Consider the following 19,927-nt stretch of genomic DNA (forward strand, 5'->3'; position numbering starts at 1 on the left):
AAATCTTAAACAATCTGGTTTCATGATACAGGTATCTTGGTTTGTACTGTTTACTTTGTCATTGCCTGGATTAGGAGAATGGAAATGTTGGCATATTTTACTTAATTCCCTAATGATTTCCCTGCAGGTAAGTCCATGGTGATGCCCATAATTGAATATTCAGTCAACATTTGTTATCTTGTCTTTCTCAAATATGGTGGCTAGCAGCAAATATCTCTGGATTCTACTTGGTTGTGCAAGCTTTATTTGTACCGATAGAAGTTTATCTTCTAAGTATCTTGGGATGGACTAATTTTCCATTGTTGGGCAGAAATGTCATTGTTTCTGGCAGCTTCCGCGAGGAGAGGAACAACATTAATGTTTCAGGTTGATGATGTTTCATCCCTAGTGTTACTCCAGTCAATCTGTCATACTCTCTACCTGAAGCAGCACAGAGATGCAATGGTACAGTTGCTGTCTTACAGCCCCAGAGACCTGGGTTTGATCCTAACCACGGGTGCAGTTTGTTCAGAGTTTGTACGTTCTTCCTGTGACTACATGAATTTTCTCTGGTTTCCTCTCAAATTCCAAATACATGCAGGTTTGTAGGTTAATTGACTTCTGTAAATTGCCCCTAGTGTGTGTAGGATAGTACCAGTGTATGGGGTTGGCGTGGACTAGATGGGACGAAGGGTCTGTTTCCACATTGTATTTCTAAAATAAACTAAACTAAAGTGTCGTGCCCAGAATTGGCTGCGGATCTCCAGCTTGGTTTCCAATCAGTATTTTATAAAAGTTCAGTGTAACTTCATTTCTACTGCATTCTATGCCTGCGTTTAGAATTCCAAGAATACCAAATGCTTTCCTGACACGTTTTTCAGCTGCCTTCACAGATTGTGTAGACATCGACAGCTATCTCTGTTTCTGTAATGCTTTAAAATTGGACCATTTGATATATCTAGCTTCCATCAATTCTTTCCCTGACTCTCGGCTACATTTCTACTGCTGTGCACTTGATCATCAGTCTTTTCCCTTCTGAAGTCTGTCACCCATATATTTATATCGTTTATCTGTGCTTTATATCGCCGTTAAGAATCATTGTTCCATGTTGGTTTTATTGTCACATGTGCAAAGTGCTAACATAGTTAAATTATTTATCTTAGAAACATGTCAGTGGAGTATTGCTACACCCCTGACCCCCGATTAGCAAGTGTACGGATATAGTTCACTGAGCACACATGCAAGAGGCACCATTTTCAAAGTCCACACTCCAGTTCTTATGAGCGGTGCCTGTTCCACACAAGTCCCAAGTCTCCCAACACTCATGAGATGTCATTAATCCTATTTTGTGATAGAATAGTTGGGTGGAGCATTGTATATTGTCTTAATCAGGCCAACTCACGGCATTTCACTGGCAGTCGTCTTGTGTGTTCCTTCATTTAGATTTTGCATTCATTAATGCATCTCCATAGGCAGCAAGATAAATAAATAATCAAGTATGCAGTTCGATTTAAACATATCACAACTGTCAAAATAATTTTCTTGCTATTTACTTCAAAGGATTTATGTACTGAATTCATGACAAAACATTTTTGAAGAATTGCTCCTTAGCTGAATGCAAGTGGCTCTGTTTGTTTTCATTTAACAGTTATTGAATGATATCACTCAATTAGATACCAGTTAGTGACGAATAATGTGCATCTCATGTAGAGATCTCATCATCAAACTATTTGTCTGACGAGCTTCTTCCATGCAGGCCTTTAAGTAGCTGTTAAAAAATCTATGTCTATTTGTACCAGCTTTAGAGCAGATTCATAAATGATGGACAGGTTTTAACCTACTGTATCATCAACGATTTTAACTCAGTTCTTAGATTAAAAGATGTTCAAAATATCCCGTTTTCTTCCGTTTCTAGAAATATTTTTGTGCAGAGTCAGAGTTACATAGCATATAAACAGGACGTGTAGGAAGGAAAGGCAGATGCTGGTTTACACCGAAGATAGACCCAAAATGCTGGAGTAACTCAGCCGGTCAGGCAGCATCTCTGGAGAGAAGGAATGGGTGACGTTTCGGGCCGTGACCCTTCTTCAGACGGAAGTATGGCCCATTAAATCCGCACTGTCCATCAAACACCCATTAACACTAATCTTACAGTAATCTGATGTTATTCCCCCCACTACCCTAACCAACACCCTACACACCAGGAACAATTTACAACAGCTATTAACCTGCCAACCTGTGCATCTTTGGGATTTGGGAGGAAACTGGAGCTTCCAGGGGAAGACCTCGTGGTCGCAGGGAGAACTCTGCAGAGACGGTAGCTGAGGTCACGATTGTACCCGGGTTGCTGGAACTCAACCTGCTGTGTCAGCCCCGAATGGCTGATGGACTGCAATATTCAGTAGTGGATCGTCCAGTTTCAAATGATTCCGGATATCAAATAATGATGAGACGGAGTACAGAAACCTCATGTCCTGGTGTCGAAACAACAACTTTTCTCTTAATGTTAGCAAGACAACGGAGATGGTGATCATATTCAGGAAGTGAAGGGTACACATACGTAACCCAGTTTGCATTGACACCGCCAAAGTAGAAATAGTTGAAAACTTCAAATTCCCTGGAGTCAATATCACAAATTATTTCTCCTGGACCATCCATATTGCAATAATGATCTAGAAAGCACACCTTAGAAGGCTTAGAAAGTTCAGCATGTCCCCAACAGTTCAGCATGTCCCCAACAACTTTCCGCAATTTCTACAGATGCGCCGTAGAAAGCATTTTATCGGGATACATCGCAGCAGGGTTTGGGAACAGCTCCATCCAAGACTGCAAGGAATTTCAGAGAATGGTGGATGCAGCCCAGACCATCACACAAACCAACCTCTTTTCCCTGGATTCGATTTATCGCTCACACTGCCTCGGCAAGGCCAGCAGCATAATTAAGGACAAGTCGCACCCTGGCCACTCCCTCTTCTCCCCTCTCCAATCGGGCAAATGGTATAGAAGTGTAAAAACGCACTCCTCCAAATTCAGGGACAGATTCTTCCCAGCTGTTATCAGGAAACTGAACCATCCCACTGCAACTGGAGAGCAGTCCTGAGCTACTATCTACCTCACTGGAGACCATCGGACTATCTTTGATCAGACTTTATCTTGCATTAAATGTTAATCCCGTTATCATGCATGTGTACGCTGCGGATGGCTGTAAGCATGCATTGTCTTTCCGCTGACTGGTTAGCATGCAACAAAAGTTTTTCACAACACCTCGGTATACGTGACAATAAACTCATCTCATCTCATTTCAACTCATCTTCGTTAATTCGGAACGTTCCCTGTGTTTGATTCTCAGTTTCATTAATTATTAATTGACAATCAAATCTAAATGCTCAATACAAGTTGAAGTCAGTATAAAACGGTCAAAAATTGATGTGGCAATTTAAGCCGGATATTTAAGTAGTCAAGGTAAAAACTAGCGGTCCAGACCACTTTGTTGTTAAGTGGTTGATACAAGCTTTGTTTAACACTACATTTACCAACTTATATCTTGGTGACCATTTATTTTATTAAGGAAATGTTAAATAGCTAGATAGCATCATTCAATATCATGACAAAATATGGGATTTTATTTTAAATGAGCTAATTTCAATTGAACCCTTGTTACACTTCCTCTTATTGGAAAACACAGAATGGATAATGGTTCAAATCTATATTATATCTATTTATGGAACAAAGCTGTTTCTGTACGATTGCCAGTTCAGCTGTGTTTTATTTTTGTGGCATTACATTGAAATTCTATTGTGAAATTTCTCAGCTCTCGTCGATCATACAGTGAGCAATTTTATATTTCACCATCAAGGATTTAGAGGGATTGTTTTTTTTGCAGCCGATAAAACACTTTTTCAAGTGTAATCTTTGATGTGATGGAAAATAAAGCTAAAAATTTATAAACTGAAAGCTTTCATGATTATAAGATAGACACAAAGTGCTGGAGTAACTGAGCAGGGCCAGTCAACCTCCCTGGAGAACATGGAGAGGCAAAGTTTTGGGTCGGGACCTTTCTTCAGACGTATTGTGGGGGGAGAGTTGGGAATAAAACTGGGAGGGAGAAGGGACAGGACAAAGCATGACCGGTAATAGGTGAGCGCAGGTGAGGAGGTTATTGGAGAGGCAGATTGGTGGACAAAGACCAGGGATGAGGAGACGGGCGTGGGCTAGGATAAAGAATCGAAAGGAAGTGAAGGTGGTGGAGGCAGGTTCGTTTTTATCATTTAAAAATAAATTGGATAGTTATATGGATGGGAAGGGAATGGAGGGTTATGGTCTGAGCGCAGGTATATGGGACTAGGGGAGATTATGTGTTCGGCACGGACTAGAAGGGTCGAGATGGCCTGTTTCCGTGCTGTAATTATTATATGGTTATATGGTTATAGGATAAAGAATTGTGAATTGTTAAACTCAGGAATAGATAAGTTGTGAAATGTGTATCCATTATAAACAAAACACGTGGGGGGGGGGGAGTGAGAGTGAGAGAGTGTGAGGTCAGCCACGTTAGATGGGGGAAGCATGTTGTGTCTAACTTTTGTTTAAGAAGGAACTGCAGATGCTGGAAAATCGAAGGTAGACAAAAATGCTGGAGAAACTCAGACGTTTGAAGAAGGGTTTTGGCCCGAAACGTTGCCTATTTCCTTAGCTCCATAGATGCTGCTGCACCCGCTGAGTCTCTCCAGCATTTTTGTCTACCTTGTGTCTAACTTTGTTATGAACCAGCATATGCAGTTTTGTGTTATTACAAATAACGAGATCATCTTTTTGAGACGTTTTTAGACGTTTTCCAAAGTCTACAGAGTGATTTAGGCCATTTGGAAAAATGGGCTGAAAGATGGCAGATGGAGTTTAATGCTGATAAATGTGAGGTGCTACACCTTGGCAGGACAAATCAAAATAGGACGTACATGGTAAATGGTAGGGAATTGAAGAATACAGTTGAACAGAGGGATCTGGGTATAACCGTGCATAGTTCCTTGAAGGTGGAATCTCATATAGATAGGGTGGTAAAGAAAGCTTTTGGTATGCTAGCCTTTATAAATCAGAGCATTGAGTATAGAAGCTGGGATGTAATGTTAAAATTGTACAAGGCATTGGTGAGGCCAAATCTGGAGTATGGTGTACAATTTTGGTCGCCAAATTATAGGAAGGATGTCAACAAAATAGAGAGAGTACAGAGGAGATTTACTAGAATGTTGCCTGGGTTTCAGCAACTAAGTTACAGAGAAAGGTTGAACAAGTTAGGGCTTTATTCTTTGGAGCGCAGAAGGTTAAGGGGGGACCTGATAGAGGTCTTTAAAATGATGAGAGGGATAGACAGAGTTGATGTGGACAAGCTTTTCCCTTTGAGAATAGGGAAGATTCAAACAAGAGGACATGACTTCAGAATTAAGGGACAGAAGTTTAGGGGTAATATGAGGGGGAACTTCTTTACGCAGAGAGTGGTGGCGGTGTGGAATGAGCTCCCAGTGGAAGTGGTGTAGGCAGGTTCATTGGTATCATTTAAAAATAAATTGGATAGGCATATGGATGAGAAGGAAATGGGGGGTTATGGTACAAGTGCAGGCAGGTGGGACTAAGGGGAAAAAAATTTGTTCGGCATGGACTTGTATGGCCGAGATGGCCTGTTTCCGTGCTGTAATTGTTATATGGTTATATGGTTAGTGATATAAGTGGGACATTATCCTGTGTTTCTTTGCTGCACCAGAGTAAAATTTGAACCTCAAAGCTTCTGATTAGATGCAAGATTGCCGGGCCATGGCAATTAAAATAAGAACATTATGATAATTGCACTGTGTGCTGGTTTAAGAGGAGTCCAGAGTTCTGCTCCTGATGAATCCCATGTAGTAAAATCTAATTTCACAAAGATTTAATGAAGAAAACTAATTTAATATCTTATTGTGAACAGAGTGTGTTGTTGGTTTTGGCGAAGCATCTTTATATTAGTTTTGATGGGTGAGTATTTCTTGGTTAAGGTATTGGACAATGGCAGCAACATTCTGTGCTGACCTTGCAGTTAAACCCCATCCTTGTTTGCTGACTCCCATTGTAGACAGCTATATCTGACGAGGGACATCTTGTATAACTATTTTTGTGCTGTAGTTTTGGTAGTCAGAGACAAACAGCCCAGAACCAGGCCCTTCGGCCCAACTCATCCATGCTAACCGAGATGCCCCATCCCATTGGCCCATATATCCCTCTGAACCTTTCCTATCCATGTACCTTTCCAAGTTTCTTTTAAATGCTCTTATAGGCACATAGGCACAGAGTACCTCTGGGATCTACGCTGAGTTCATGTTCATACGTGACAGGAGCAATTAGGCCATTCGGCCCATTAAGACTACTTCGCCATTCAATCATGTCTGATCTATCTTTCCCTCTCAACCCCATTCTCCTGCCTTCTACCCATAACCCCTAACGCCCGTACTAATCAAGCCCATTGTTGTTTGTGGTGTGAAATTGCGGCAATATTTGCTGAATTTACATTTCAACTTGTATTTCTGCCTGAATGTGTTTGCAAACAAAAATAACTCTTGGCTTGGAGGAAAGCTAGTATCAGTGGTATGCCTGCGAACTGGCGCTCAGCGTCTGCTAAGCGATGCAGAAAAAACGATTTTGCATTACTGTTGGAAATTGGAAGCCCTGTTGCATAGCATAGTAATTAGTGATGACTATAATTACTGTGAAAATCAAGTAACTTAATTTTCTTTTCTTGAATAGTGGCACAACTACAAACAAATCTTGTGACGGTGCAGGAGCTTCTGGAACGGCAGCAAGTGAGGTTGCAGGAGCTCTCCCAAGAACTGTCTAGTACCAAGGTAATCACTGCCACCATTGCCTTATCCTAGCCATGTTACCCCCTGCCTCAACCTGTTGTACAGAGTGAAGTTACAATTAAACTTATTGAAAGGAACAACAAAAGGGCACAGTTTTCAGTTACTTTCAATATCTTCATGGATGTTTCTTGCAGGACTAAGTATTGTTATTAGTTAACAGTAAAATGTTAAAATTGTTTCAAATCACAAGATTAACAGACAAAGTCCAGTGCAAGCAATACATTATTTTACGAGTTTCCAGAAAACTATAGAAATGTCTATGGAACCTAGCATCAGAATTAATGCTATTACCTTGAAATAAATTCAAACAATGGATACTGCATAATTTCCTTGCACCAATATATTTTTCCTGTTGCCAACTTAGTTTGGTGACAAATGCTCTACTGTTGTACCTTCGGACATTGCTGCTGAGTTAAAGGCGTTATATATACACAAGCTGTCATCCTTCTGCTGACTATTCAAAAATAGATAGCGATGGTGGAACTTCTGAAGCAGGGGCCGACCATAAACATCACCGATCCATGTTTTCTAGGATGCTGCCTGACCTGCTGAGTCACTCCAGCATTTTATCTCCTTTTGTGTAAACCAGCATCTGCAGTTCCTTGTCTCTATATATTTTATGAGTTAATCTTCATTAATCTTGCTGTTGGATTGCAAACAGGTTTACTCTGCTGGAATGAAGCTCAAGTTAAACATTTAAGAGCTATGGTTAGGGAATAATGCATTGTGCTCTTTCCTTTCCACATATTTCAAAGGAAACTAAAATGATTTAAGACACAAAATGCTGGAGTAACTCAGCGGGTCAGGCTGCATCTCTGGAGAACATGGATTGGTGACATTTCAGTTCAGGACCGTTCTACAGATTAAAAAATAACTTTGTTTCTCTCTGCTCTCTAAATGCATGACAAATCCGTAGATGGTAGTGTTTTCATGACACATTTTACCAAGGTTTTCAATATGTCAAAGAATTTCCACCATCGCTTTCTATTTTTGAAGTGTCAACAAAAGGATAACAGCTTGTGTACATATAACGCCTTTAACTCAGTAAAATGTTTGAAGGCACACCAATAGAGCATTTGTCAATGAAGTGACATGCATTAATAGGTTGTTCGTGCAGATATACAGCGTGGAAACGGGCCCATTGAGTCCACGCTGACCATCAATAACCCATACACTAGTTCTATCCTGCACACTGGGGATAATTTACAGAAGCTATTTGACCTATAAACCTGCACATCTTTGGAGTGTGGGAGAACGTCCGAACTCCGTGCAGACAGCACTCGAAGTCAGGATTGAACCCGGGTCTCTAGCGCTGTAAGGCAGCAACTCTAGCGCTGCGCCACCATGCCGCTCCCATTGGCCACCATATAACATAGGGAGAAGTACGAGAAATAGGAAGAGAAGATTTGCAAAATACTACAAGGACCAGGCAAGAACCGTGGCATTTTGTATCGTGGATGCGTGTTCAATGTATTGCTACTAAATATAGGCTCTTGCTTGGAATGTGAAGAGCTCCAATTCAAGGTTCCAGGCTACTCTGGCAAACATTGACATTTGCTAATAAACTTTTTTTTAAAGTAGGAAGATCCTGCAGGCACTTGAGCGGTGGGGTGATATCTGTTGTTTTGACAGGCAAATTAGGGAACAAGCTAAATAAAGTGGGCATTTCGGTATTTCACATCTATTTGCATTTATGCTCGATTTTGGACAAGAAATAACAGTTAGAATGTTTTGCTGAGATACAAGGAACTGTAGATGCTGGTTACTGAATAGGCACAAAGTGCTGGAGTAACACACCAGGTCAGACACCATCTCTGGAGAACATGGACAGGTGATATTTTAGTTTGTGATCCTCCTCAAATCTGATTTGAGTGGGGGAGGGGGGGGGGGGAGAGAGGAGGGCCAGGACAAAGCTTGGTGAGTGATAGATGGATACAGGTGAGGACATTTTGATAGGCAGATAGTTGGACAAAGGCCAGAGATGAAAAGACAAATGGTGTGAGGTAAGAATAGAAGAGGTGAGAATTGTGAAGCCAGAGGAAGGAATATAGGTGGAAGGGAAGAAATACCTTTGTCCAGATGAAGCACATGGAAAGAGGGAGGGGGTGGAGGGAATGAAAAGATAAAATAAGTGGTTGCTTGGGGGTTAGTTACCAAAAATTGGAGAATTTTATATTCACACCATGAGGTTATAAGCTACCGAAGTGGAATATTAGGTGCTGTTCCTCCAGTTTGTGTGTGGCCTCACTCTGGCAATGGAGGTGGCCCGGGACAGAAAGATCAGAATGGGAAGGAGAGTTAAAATGGTTAGGAACCCGGAGATCCCAGCAAGCTCTAGCAAACCAAGCATGCGTTCGGCGAAATGGTCACCGAGTCTACACTTGGCCTCGTCGATGGAAAGGAGGCCACCCCAGGAACACCAATAATGTAGATGAGGTTACAGGAGGTGTACATGAACCTTTGTCTCTCCTGGAAGGACTGCTGGGGATCTTGGATGGATGTGAGGGAGGAGGTATAAGGACAGGTGTTACATCTTTTGTGGTTGCTGGGGAAAGTACCTGGGGAGGGGGTGGTTGGGTGAGAAGGGGTGAGTGAATCAAGAAGTTGCAGTCTTGCAGAAGGCAGAAAGGAGTGGGAATGGGAAGATGTGGCTGGTAGTGGGATCAGGTTTAAGATAGTGAAAATGTCAGATGATGAGGCTGGTGGTGTGAAAGGTAAGGACAAGGAGAACTCTATGCTTATTCTGTCTGGGTTGAGGGGATGTGAGACCAGAACTAAGGGACACAGAGGAGATGTGGGTGAGGGACAGCAGGGAGAAAACCATATCTACTAAAGAACGAGGGCATCTCAGATGTCCTAGAATGAAAAGCCTCATCTTAGGGGCAACGGACAGGATATGCAGAGGTGCAGACCAGATAATTGTGGGGGTCGGTGGGTAGTAGATGTCCCCCTGGTGATAGAGACAGAGATCAAAAATGGGAGAGGTGTCTGAGATAGTCCAGGTGAAATGGAGGGCAGGGTTCATGGTGAAGTTAATGAAAGCAACGGGTTTAGACGTTAGAGATTATAAATAATGTTGAATGATGTTGGCTGACACACTGAGCGAATACCAAATCCACAACTAGAATAAGTTGCCCGAGAGACTCCACTGATCTGTCACAAATTATTCATAATGGAATTTAGTTACTGATTTGCATTGCAAAGAGAATTGTAAAAACAATTTTAATCTAGTTTTTCAATGATCTTAACAGATCTTAATAGCTTAGCAATAGTTTGACTTCTCTTTAAAAAAATAGGATGACTAGAGGAAGTTCTCTAAAGGTTCTGCTTCGCTCAATGAATGTCTTGTACAGAGAAAATGGGAACCAGTATTCTGTGGGACACAACCATTTTTTAACTTTTATCTTTAAAAAAAATAATGCTCCAATGTCAATGACTGACATGGAGTCTTCAATTAGTGGCCACCACAATACATAGCCGAACTCAAGTATACGGATGTCAGAGACCAGGAACTGCAGATGTCGGTTGACAAACAGGCTCAAAGTTCTGGAGTAACTCAGCGGATCAGGCAACATCTCTGGAGGACATGGATAGGTCGGGACCCTTCATATGGCTCACCTTTAGTTCAGCCTCAGACTGTATTAAATGTAGCACTATTCTGATTTGGCTATTTCACTGTGTTCCTGATCAGACTCAGTCCATCCCCCTTCAAAAATCATCCAAAGCACTTTGCTAAGCAGAACCAAATCTCTGTCTTGCCTGTTCATTGCTCATAGTGAAACCATCAGGTCGAAAACTGTCAGCTTCACGGACTCATTCCTTTATGCCCCACGACCTCTGAGCTCTGCATTGATCCCACAATTGTGTTCTCTTCACTCTCTTCAAGTCTCGCTGAGACTCTAAGGTCTGGAATTCCCTGCCTAAACCATCTTCATCATGTCCCTCCCCCTTTAAATTCCTCCTTAAAATCCACCTCGCGAACAAGTCAAGTCCATTTGAGTCTATTGCAACATGCAATGTACGTTGTGGTGCAGATGTAACGAAAATCCTGCTTGCATCAGCGTGACTGGCACTCCTCACGATGTCTCCTCATTGTCAGTCCTCGACAGATTATAAATCTATGAAGCAGCTTGTGATGTTATGATTTTTTAAAAGATACCCTAAAGAAACAAGTTTATACTGAACAGTATTTGATAATAAAGCCAACAGCCTTGCTTGTGTCTAAATAGATTAGCTTAGCAATAGTTTGACTTCTCTTTAAAAAAATAGGATGACTAGAGGAAGTTTTCTAAAGGTTCTGCTTCGCTCAATGAATGTCTTGTACAGAGAAAATGGGAACCAGTATTCTGTGGGACACAACCATGTTAGAAAACTGTTTAAAGTGATGTGGGTTAACATGTGCCTCTCTCATTTTATTTGTATGTTACTCAAACAACTTCAGAGCCTCGTGAGTCCAATGTATTACAGAATTGGAAGTATCCCCCTCTTCTTTTCAACATCATCAGAAAACATCACGTATTTTCTCTGATGTGTTGCCATAGTTTGTGAACCCACAGATGTCTGCATTTCTCCACAGCTCACGTGAGAAGCAATACGTGATACCAAAGATTTGAAAATCTAAATAAATATATTATACTTTTTTTTCCCTTTTCATTCTTCCACCTATTTGCATGTGCTTAGTAGAATTTTTTTTTTTTTCAATCTCTTATCTTGCCGGAGATGCTATTGTTTTCAGGATCGTATCTCTGGTCGTTCTGCAGCCTAACATCATGGAGCTGGAGGCCTTGCTCGGCACTGACTTTGAGCCCCACCGCGGGGCCGTGGACTTACCATCGGAGCCGATCCCTTGCCAGGGATCAACGCTCCAACCACGGCCTGTGGATTTCACCATCGAGGAGCTCAAGTCTCGAGTAGAGACCGATGTCGGGAAGTTCCAGTCACAGAAGGTTTCGACCAGCTCCGAAGTGGGGTCAATCACCCGGCGCAGAGAGTTGACATCCCCCTGACGCAGGAGCTTGATCGCCCCGACGCAGAGGGCCCGAACGCCGGCTGCGGGACCCAAGATTGTCCCGTCAACGGAAGGCTCGAGGCCCCCGACCGCGGGAGAACAAAGAAGGGAAGAGATTGAACTTTTTTTTCGCCTTCCATCACAGTGAGGAATGTGGAGGAGTCATGTCGTGAATGTTCATGTTAAAATGCATTTTGTGTGTTTTGCATTTAATGGTGTGACTGTATGGCAAATCAAATTCCTCGTATCTTGCAAAACAAACGTGGCTAATAAAGTATGATTATGCTGATTATAGGTTAACGCCCTTCAAAGATCGTACTGTAAGCATGAACATTCTTCCTCTTGTGTGCTGAAATTATTCCATATTATTCTTGCATAGATATGTTCCACTGATGAAGGATTTGTATTATTAAGTTGTAATCTCGAATAACACGTATGTTTTCTGGCAGCTGATTTTCATTGCCAGCATAGATGGTCCAAGACATGTATTTTAACTGAGCTTGTGCGGTTCAGCAAACCAGCTTTAAGTTTTGAAAAGAAGGAAAAGAGCTGGCGAGATCTATTTCTTTTCCAGTGTTAACTATTTCACCGGCAGTCAAATAACCCTTGCTGTGGGTTTTAGGCAAACATGAAACTATACTCATTCACGGTCACATGACGAGCAGTCAAAGTCTGTGCATTCCAGAGATCATACCAACCGGTTACCCATGCCATAACATAACTGATATATGAATAATCAGACTTTTCAAACAGAACAGCTGCACTGGGCAGAATTTAATTCATAAGTTGAACATTTCCCTTTCCTGAAGATGCTGTAGGAAGTTGCCAAGTATTATTTTCCATCCTGAGAGAACACTCACCATATGTAAAGCAAAAGTTGTAACAAAGCCATCAGAGCAACAGGTGGCTGGTATTATGGTCCTCAGAATTAAATTCAAATTTCCTTTGCAAAATGTGGCCTTGCAGTTCAAAGCCACTGTGGAAAGCTGAGAAATGGTTTCCAGGTGCCCAATGAGTGTTCGGCAACACATGTTTCTTATTTAGAAAAATCACTTACTGAGGCTTAGAGCCTTATGACTAATTCAGCTGTTAACATTACTTAAGCAATCACAATTGGCTGAGTGAGGCGAACACATTCTTAGCACACGCAAACTCTTAAAATAATGTAAAGGAACAAATATATATATATATTACTCTATATATCATGGCTTTCCCAGAGCTTCTAGCTACCTGTCATCTCTCCATCTCACACCTACTCTGACCCCCCTGTCTGTCTGTTGCCTCTCGCTTTATTCTAATAAAACCCAACATAAGGTCCAAGCAAAAATTGAAGAACAGTTCTTTATCCATCTGCACATTCTGCAGTCAAATTTCAACAAATTTAAGTAACCGGCCTTTCTGGTTTCTTAAGTTCATAAGTCATAGGAGCAGAATTTGGCATTTGGCCCATCAAATCTACCCTGCCATTCAATCATGGATGATCTATCTTTCCCTCTCAATCCCATTCTTCTACGCTGAAAGAATATATCTCAATCGGATGTAATTATGGTACATTAGGGGTGGAAAGCTAAGGTTTACATCCAGTTATTCTGGATTAGTATGCACTGAATTGATAAACTTCTAAATAGTTCAGTGTGGAACTACACAAATATACTGGGGAGTTATGTTGGGAAAAATTGTAAATGTAAACTCTCCTACAGGTTTATGTTCCATCACCTATAGGCTTCCCTATTCCCAGATACCCGTCTTCAACCACCTGTTGGTGGGTCCACATCACCATTTCCAATTCTGCTTCATTCTACGTACCCAGGGAGCAAAACATTTCCACGTGTTTCTTAGTTGTACTTTTAAACCAATAACGCCTCAGCGTTGATCATCATGTCTACAACTCTTGATCTGTTTACTCACACTCTCTTCTCAATCATCATGTCTGTTCCTCATTTTGATTCCCAACCCCCCCTACAATTAAATCTTCCTTCCCTGTTACTGAGCTTTAATTTTCTCCACATTCCACCATCTTCAAACTCAATCATGAGACTCGGTTCTTGCTCCTGTGATCCCATCTCTCTTGTTCTGCTGCCTGCCTGTTAGTGGATGTTCCTCTCTGTGAACTGTGCCATTCCATAATCACCAATTTCACTCCTCCTCATAAGCCCCCTTTCCTCACAAACTACTGTCCAACTTAAAGCAGCCTAAAGTCTTCACATTGTAATTGCTGCCAAATCTCCCAAAGATGAGGTCTAAATCTACAGCCTTAGCAATAGTCACAAATTAGGCTTTAACCTAAAAATTATTTATAGATGTTTTAAATCCATAATACTTTGTAGGGAGGAACTGCTGGTTTAAACCAAAGATGGACACAAAAAACTGGAATAACTCAGCGGGTCAGGCAGCATCCCTGGAGGAAAGGAACAGGTTGAAAAGGAAAAGGATTGGGAGATCTCTCTCTCCAGAGATGACCCGCTGAGTTATTCCAGTTTTTTGTGTGTGTCCTCGGTTTAAACCAGCAGTTCGTCCCTACAAAGTATGATGGATTAAAAAATATAAATAAAACATCTCTAAATAATTCTTCAGTCTGAAAAAGGGTCTGGACCCGAAACGTCACCTATTCCTTTTCTCCCCTTATGCTTTGAAGTGTTTCTCTGAAGGAATTAGAATCGACCTCCTTAAATTTATATTTTTTGAACCAGGTTATTTTTTGGATCAGTACACCATTGTGAATCAATGGTTACATTTTCCAGGTACTTGACAATGATACAAGTTTATAACAATCTGGAGTTGTTACTGATGTTTCGTGATAGTTGGTGGTGAAGTAAACTTTCCAACCATAGTGCAGTCTGTAATGGATAGTTGCGGTGCTGGCTCGAAGGGCCGAATGGCCTGCTCCTGCACCTATTGTCTATTGAATCAATAACAGGAACTTGGGGATTTGCATGTTAAATTATGGATGCACAGAAATCCCAAGGTTACTGCTGGTTATGATGAAGACCAATAGTTTCAACATCAAATTCAGAGTGTCTACTCGTCTGATAAATTGCCTCATGTATTTCCGGTTATAAATTGAAATAGAACTACTTTTTGCATAGACACAAAAAGCTGGAGTAACTCAGCAGGACAGGCAGTATGTCTGGAGAAAAGGAATAGGTGACGTTTCGGGTCGAGACCCTTCAGACTGAGAGTCAGGAGAAAGGGAAACGAGATATAGACAGTGATATCGAGACTCAAAGCGTCACCCATTCCTTCTCTCCAGAGATGCTGCCTGCCCTGCTGAGTTACTCCAGCTTTTTGTGTCTATCTTCGGTTTAAACCAGCATCTGCAGTTCCTTCCTACACTTCTTTAGGGGTCTCACTTGTCCAATACACCCACAATATAGACCCAAACAAGTTGACATTAAGTTTATTTTAGATAGAAAATGTCAATAAAAGAAAGACACATATTCTGAATTCCCTGGACAATGAAGAGGATCGCAGAGAGGGATGGCTTGGCTTTATGTAATCAATTTCATGAGCATTGAATATGCATGACAGTTTCTAGTTTAAAACAGATTGTTCAATACATGTCACACTGTGGGTGGGTTAAGGTGGGAAATGTTGATTAGGAAGGCAGAATGACATTTAACACCTAACCGCAGTTGTCAAAATCCAAATTGATGTCAGCTTTAACATGCCGCTTTGGAAAGTATGGCACAATTATTGATCGTTTACACCAGCAATAACACTCATTGTGCCCCCGTCAGTTTCATATTTGTTATTCAAATCCAAACGTGGCTTTTTTAAATATGACCAAGATATTAGTGATTCCACAAACTATATATTTAATTCTGTTAAGAATGTCCATCCTTTTATTAGTTTTAACATTACCTAAACTAGGAATGTTAACATTTCCATTTCAAGTGGGTGTGTGATAGCACTGAAAATTCCTTCCGAAACTTCAGTCCAACAATACGGAAAAGTTCTTTGCATATTTGGTCCTGGTTTTTGAGCAGGTGTTGTGTTTAAACTCTGGCTGGTGATCATCTGTGTAGTATAATTGAAGTTGTGGTTTAGAAGGTCAAAACGATTAACCTTGGAACATAGAACAGTACAGAACAGGAAAAGGTCTCTCAGCTCAAAGTGCCCACGCCGGCCAGACATGATGCCAAGTTAAACTATTCTCCTTTGCATGCCTCTCATAATTTTACATATTTCATTTTAGTTTATCTTAGAGAGACAGCGTAGAAACAGGCCCTTCGGCTCACCGTGTCCGCCCAGACCAGTGATCCCCCACACTATCCTACACACAAGGGACAATTTACAATTTTTACCAAAGCCAATTAACATACAAACCTGCATGACAATGCTGCTACAGATCTTGCCATTAAGTGTAGATTTCCCCCTTACATTCGACCTCCGAAAGTGCAACACCTCAAGGTTGCTCGGATTAAACTCTGTCTGCCAATTCTCCGCTCATTTCTCCAGCTGATCTATATCCTGCTGTGTGGTTTAACAGCCTTCCTCAATGTCTGCACTTGTGGAGGTGTCTGTAAACTTACTAACTGAACCATCTAAGTTTACGTCCAAGTCGTTTATATATATCACGAACAACGGAGGTCCCAACGCAGATACCTGCAGATCTCTACTGATCACAGATCGCCAGCCAGAATAACACCCTTCCACCACAACCCTCTGTCTTCTCTGAGGGAGCCAATTCTGAATCCAACCAACCTAGTTGCCGTGGGTCTTGGTTTTACTCTATGGGGCAATTACTCTATGAGTCATAGAAACAGGCCCTTTGGCCCAACTTGCCCACACCAGCCAGCATGTCCCAGCTACACTAGTCCCACTTGCCTGCGCTTGGGTCCGATGAAATTGTGCACTGTGTGGGTTTGGAAGCTCAGCTGTAGTTGTGCATCTTTTCCTCCTGCCAAATTTGAAGATAAAAGCTGGTTCCATGGGCGTCAGGTAGTTCCGATCCTCGGCCGGCCGGTGTGCATGCTGGAAATACACAGCAGATCAGGCAGAAGCTGTGGAGACGGAATTAGAAGCAATCCTGCAGGCCAGTGACCCTTCATCGGAACTTACGCAAGCTCAGCTCAAATTTGAACGTAGAGAAAGCCAACAAGCTGAAGTACTGGCATGTTCCTTGTGATTGTGAAAATGTGGCTCAGGATGAGTGGCTGCCTTTGAATGAAAGTTTGTGACTTGCCAACAGTTTGTCTGCTTTTCATGCTGAGTCCTCAGTGAACCAGTAATCATGTTCATCGGTGTAGCATGGGTTTGACGGTTTACACTGAGGAATACACATTATGCACATCAAATTGACATAAGGTGCTGGAGCAACTCAGTGGGTCAGGTAGCATAGAAACATAGAAATTAGGTGCAGGAGTAGGCCATTCAGCCCTTCGAGCCTGCACCGCCATTTAATATGATCATGGCTGATCATCCAACTCAGTATCCCGTACCTGCCTTTTCTCCATACCCTCTGATCCCCTTGGCCACAAGGGCCACATCTAACTCCCTCTTAAATATAGCCAATGAACTGGCCTCAACTACCCTCTGTGGCAGAGAGTTCCAGAGATTCACCACTCTCTGTGTGAAAAAAGTTCTCCTCATCTCGGTTTTTAAGGATTTCCCCCTTATCCTTAAGCTGTGACCCCTTGTCCTGGACTTCCCCAACATCGGAAACAATCTTCCTGCATCTAGCCTGTCCAACCCCTTAAGAATTTTGTAAGTTTCTATAAGATCCCCTCTCAATCTCCTAAACTCTAGAGAGTATAAACCAAGTCTATCCAGTCTTTCTTCATAAGACAGTCCTGACATCCCAGGAATCAGTCTGGTGAACCTTCTCTGCACTCCCTCTATGGCAATAATGTCCTTCCTCAGATTTGGAGACCAAAACTGCACGCAATACTCCAGGTGTGGTCTCACCAAGACCCTATACAACTGCAGTAGAACCTCCCTGCTCCTATACTCAAATCCTCTTGCTATGAAAGCCAACATGCCATTCGCTTTCTTTACTGCCTGCTGCACCTGCATGCCTACCTTCAATGACTGGTGTACCATGACACCCAGGTCTCGCTGCATCTCCCCCTTTCCCAATCGGCCACCGTTTAGATAATAATCTGCTTTCCCGTTTTTGCCACCAAAATGGATAACCTCACATTTATCCACATTAAACTGCATCTGCCAAACATTTGCCCACTCACCCAGCCTATCCAAGTCACCTTGCAGTCTCCTAGCATCCTCCTCACACCTAACACTGCCCCCCAGCTTAGTGTCATCCGCAAACTTGGAGATATTGCCTTCAATTCCCTCATCCAGATCATTAATATATATTGTAAATAGCTGGGGTCCCAGTACTGAGCCTTGCGGTACCCCACTAGTCACTGCCTGCCATTGTGAAAAGGACCCGTTTACTCCTACTCTTTGCTTCCTGTTTGCCAGCCAGTTCTCTATCCACATCAATACTGAACCCCCAATGCCATGTGCTTTAAGTTTGTATACTAATCTCTTATGTGGGACCTTGTCGAAAGCCTTCTGGAAGTCCAGATACACCACATCCACTGGTTCTCCCCTATCCACGCTACTAGTTACATCCTCGAAAAATTCTATAAGATTCGTCAGACATGATTTACCTTTCGTAAATCCATGCTGACTTTGTCCAATGATTTCACCACTTTCTAAATGTGCTGCTATCCCATCTTTAATAACTGACTCTAGCAGTTTCCCCACTACCGATGTTAGGCTAACTGGTCTGTAATTCCCCGTTTTCTCTCTCCCTCCCTTCTTAAAAAGTGGGGTTACGTTTGCTACCCGCCAATCCTCTGGAACTACTCCAGAATCTAAGGAGTTTTGAAAGATTATTACTAATGCATCCACTATTTCTGGAGCTACTTCCTTAAGTACTCTGGGATGCAGCCTATCTGGCCCTGGGGATTTATCGGCCTTTAATCCATTCAATTTACCCAACACCACTTCCCGACTAACCTGGATTTCACTCAATTCCTCCACCTCCTTTGACCCGCGGGCCCCTGCTATTTCCGGCAGATCATTTATGTCTTCCTTAGTGAAGACGGAACCAAAGTAGTTATTCAATTGGTCCGCCATATCCTGGTTCCCCATGATCAACTCACCTGTTTCTGACTGCAAGGGACCTACATTTGTTTTAACTAATCTCTTTCTTTTCACAGGAGAAGGTGGATAGGTGACGTTTTGGGTCGGGACCCATCTTCAGACTGAAAACGTTACTTGTCTAAAGAAGGGTCTCGAACCGAAATATCACCTATCCATGTTCTCCAGAGTTGCTGCCTGTCCCGCTGAGTCCAGAACCAGGGGCCACAGTCTTAGAATAAAGGGGAAGCCATTTAAGACTGAGGTGAGAAAAAACGTTTTCACCCAGAGAGTTGCAAATTTGTGGAATTCCCTGCCACAGAGGGCAGTGGGGGCCAAGTCATTGGATGGATTTAAGAGAGAGTTAGATAGAGCTCTAGGGGCTGGTGGAATCAAGGGATTTGGGGAGAAGGCAGGCACGGGCTATTGATTGGGGACGATCAGCCATGATAACATAGAATGGCGGTGCTGGTTCGAAGGGCCGAATGGCCTCCTCCTGCACCTATTTTCTACGTTTCTTTGTTTCTATTTTACTCCAGCACTTAGTGCTCTTGTGTATTAACCAGCATCTGCAGTTCCTTGTTTCTACATTATGCTCATCACATTTTACTGGCACGTTCGAAAGGAAGAACGTGTCACCCAAACCATCGCATGAGCTATAAACTGTTTCTTCGAATTTGTACGCTGTTAAAATAACGTAGAGGAAAATAGATACAGCAGGATCTGATAAAAAAACGTTCTCAATGTCGGAACTCTTGAAAAAAGAATTGCATGAGATTCAGACATTCTTGCAGTTCTTTTTAATGTGTTTCTGGAATTACATCATTTTGTGATGTGCCCCCCCTTTTGTCCATCTCATCATTTACCTTCTCATGCACACTACCCTGTTCTGGATCTCCCACTTTCATTTTCTTCACTTTCCTTCCTTTACTCTGTGTCTTAAAACTTGATTGTTACTCGTCTCACCCTT

The 19,927-nt window shown here is 42.1% G+C and overlaps 1 protein-coding gene across 1 annotated transcript in view; it reads left to right on the forward strand.

Annotated features, from left to right (window-relative positions):
• pex14 (peroxisomal biogenesis factor 14) overlaps positions 1-19,927 on the forward strand; it is a gene marked incomplete at its 5' end in the record, with an annotated part of 239,068 nt that overhangs the window by 210,873 nt on the left and 8,268 nt on the right. The window contains one exon of the mRNA XM_055659021.1: positions 6,745-6,842. Within this exon, the coding sequence (XP_055514996.1) occupies positions 6,745-6,842 (98 nt within the window). The remainder of the gene's footprint in view (positions 1-6,744; positions 6,843-19,927) is intronic.

This window comes from Leucoraja erinacea, chromosome 30, assembly GCF_028641065.1.
Source record: "Leucoraja erinacea ecotype New England chromosome 30, Leri_hhj_1, whole genome shotgun sequence".
NCBI lineage: Eukaryota > Metazoa > Chordata > Chondrichthyes > Rajiformes > Rajidae > Leucoraja > Leucoraja erinaceus.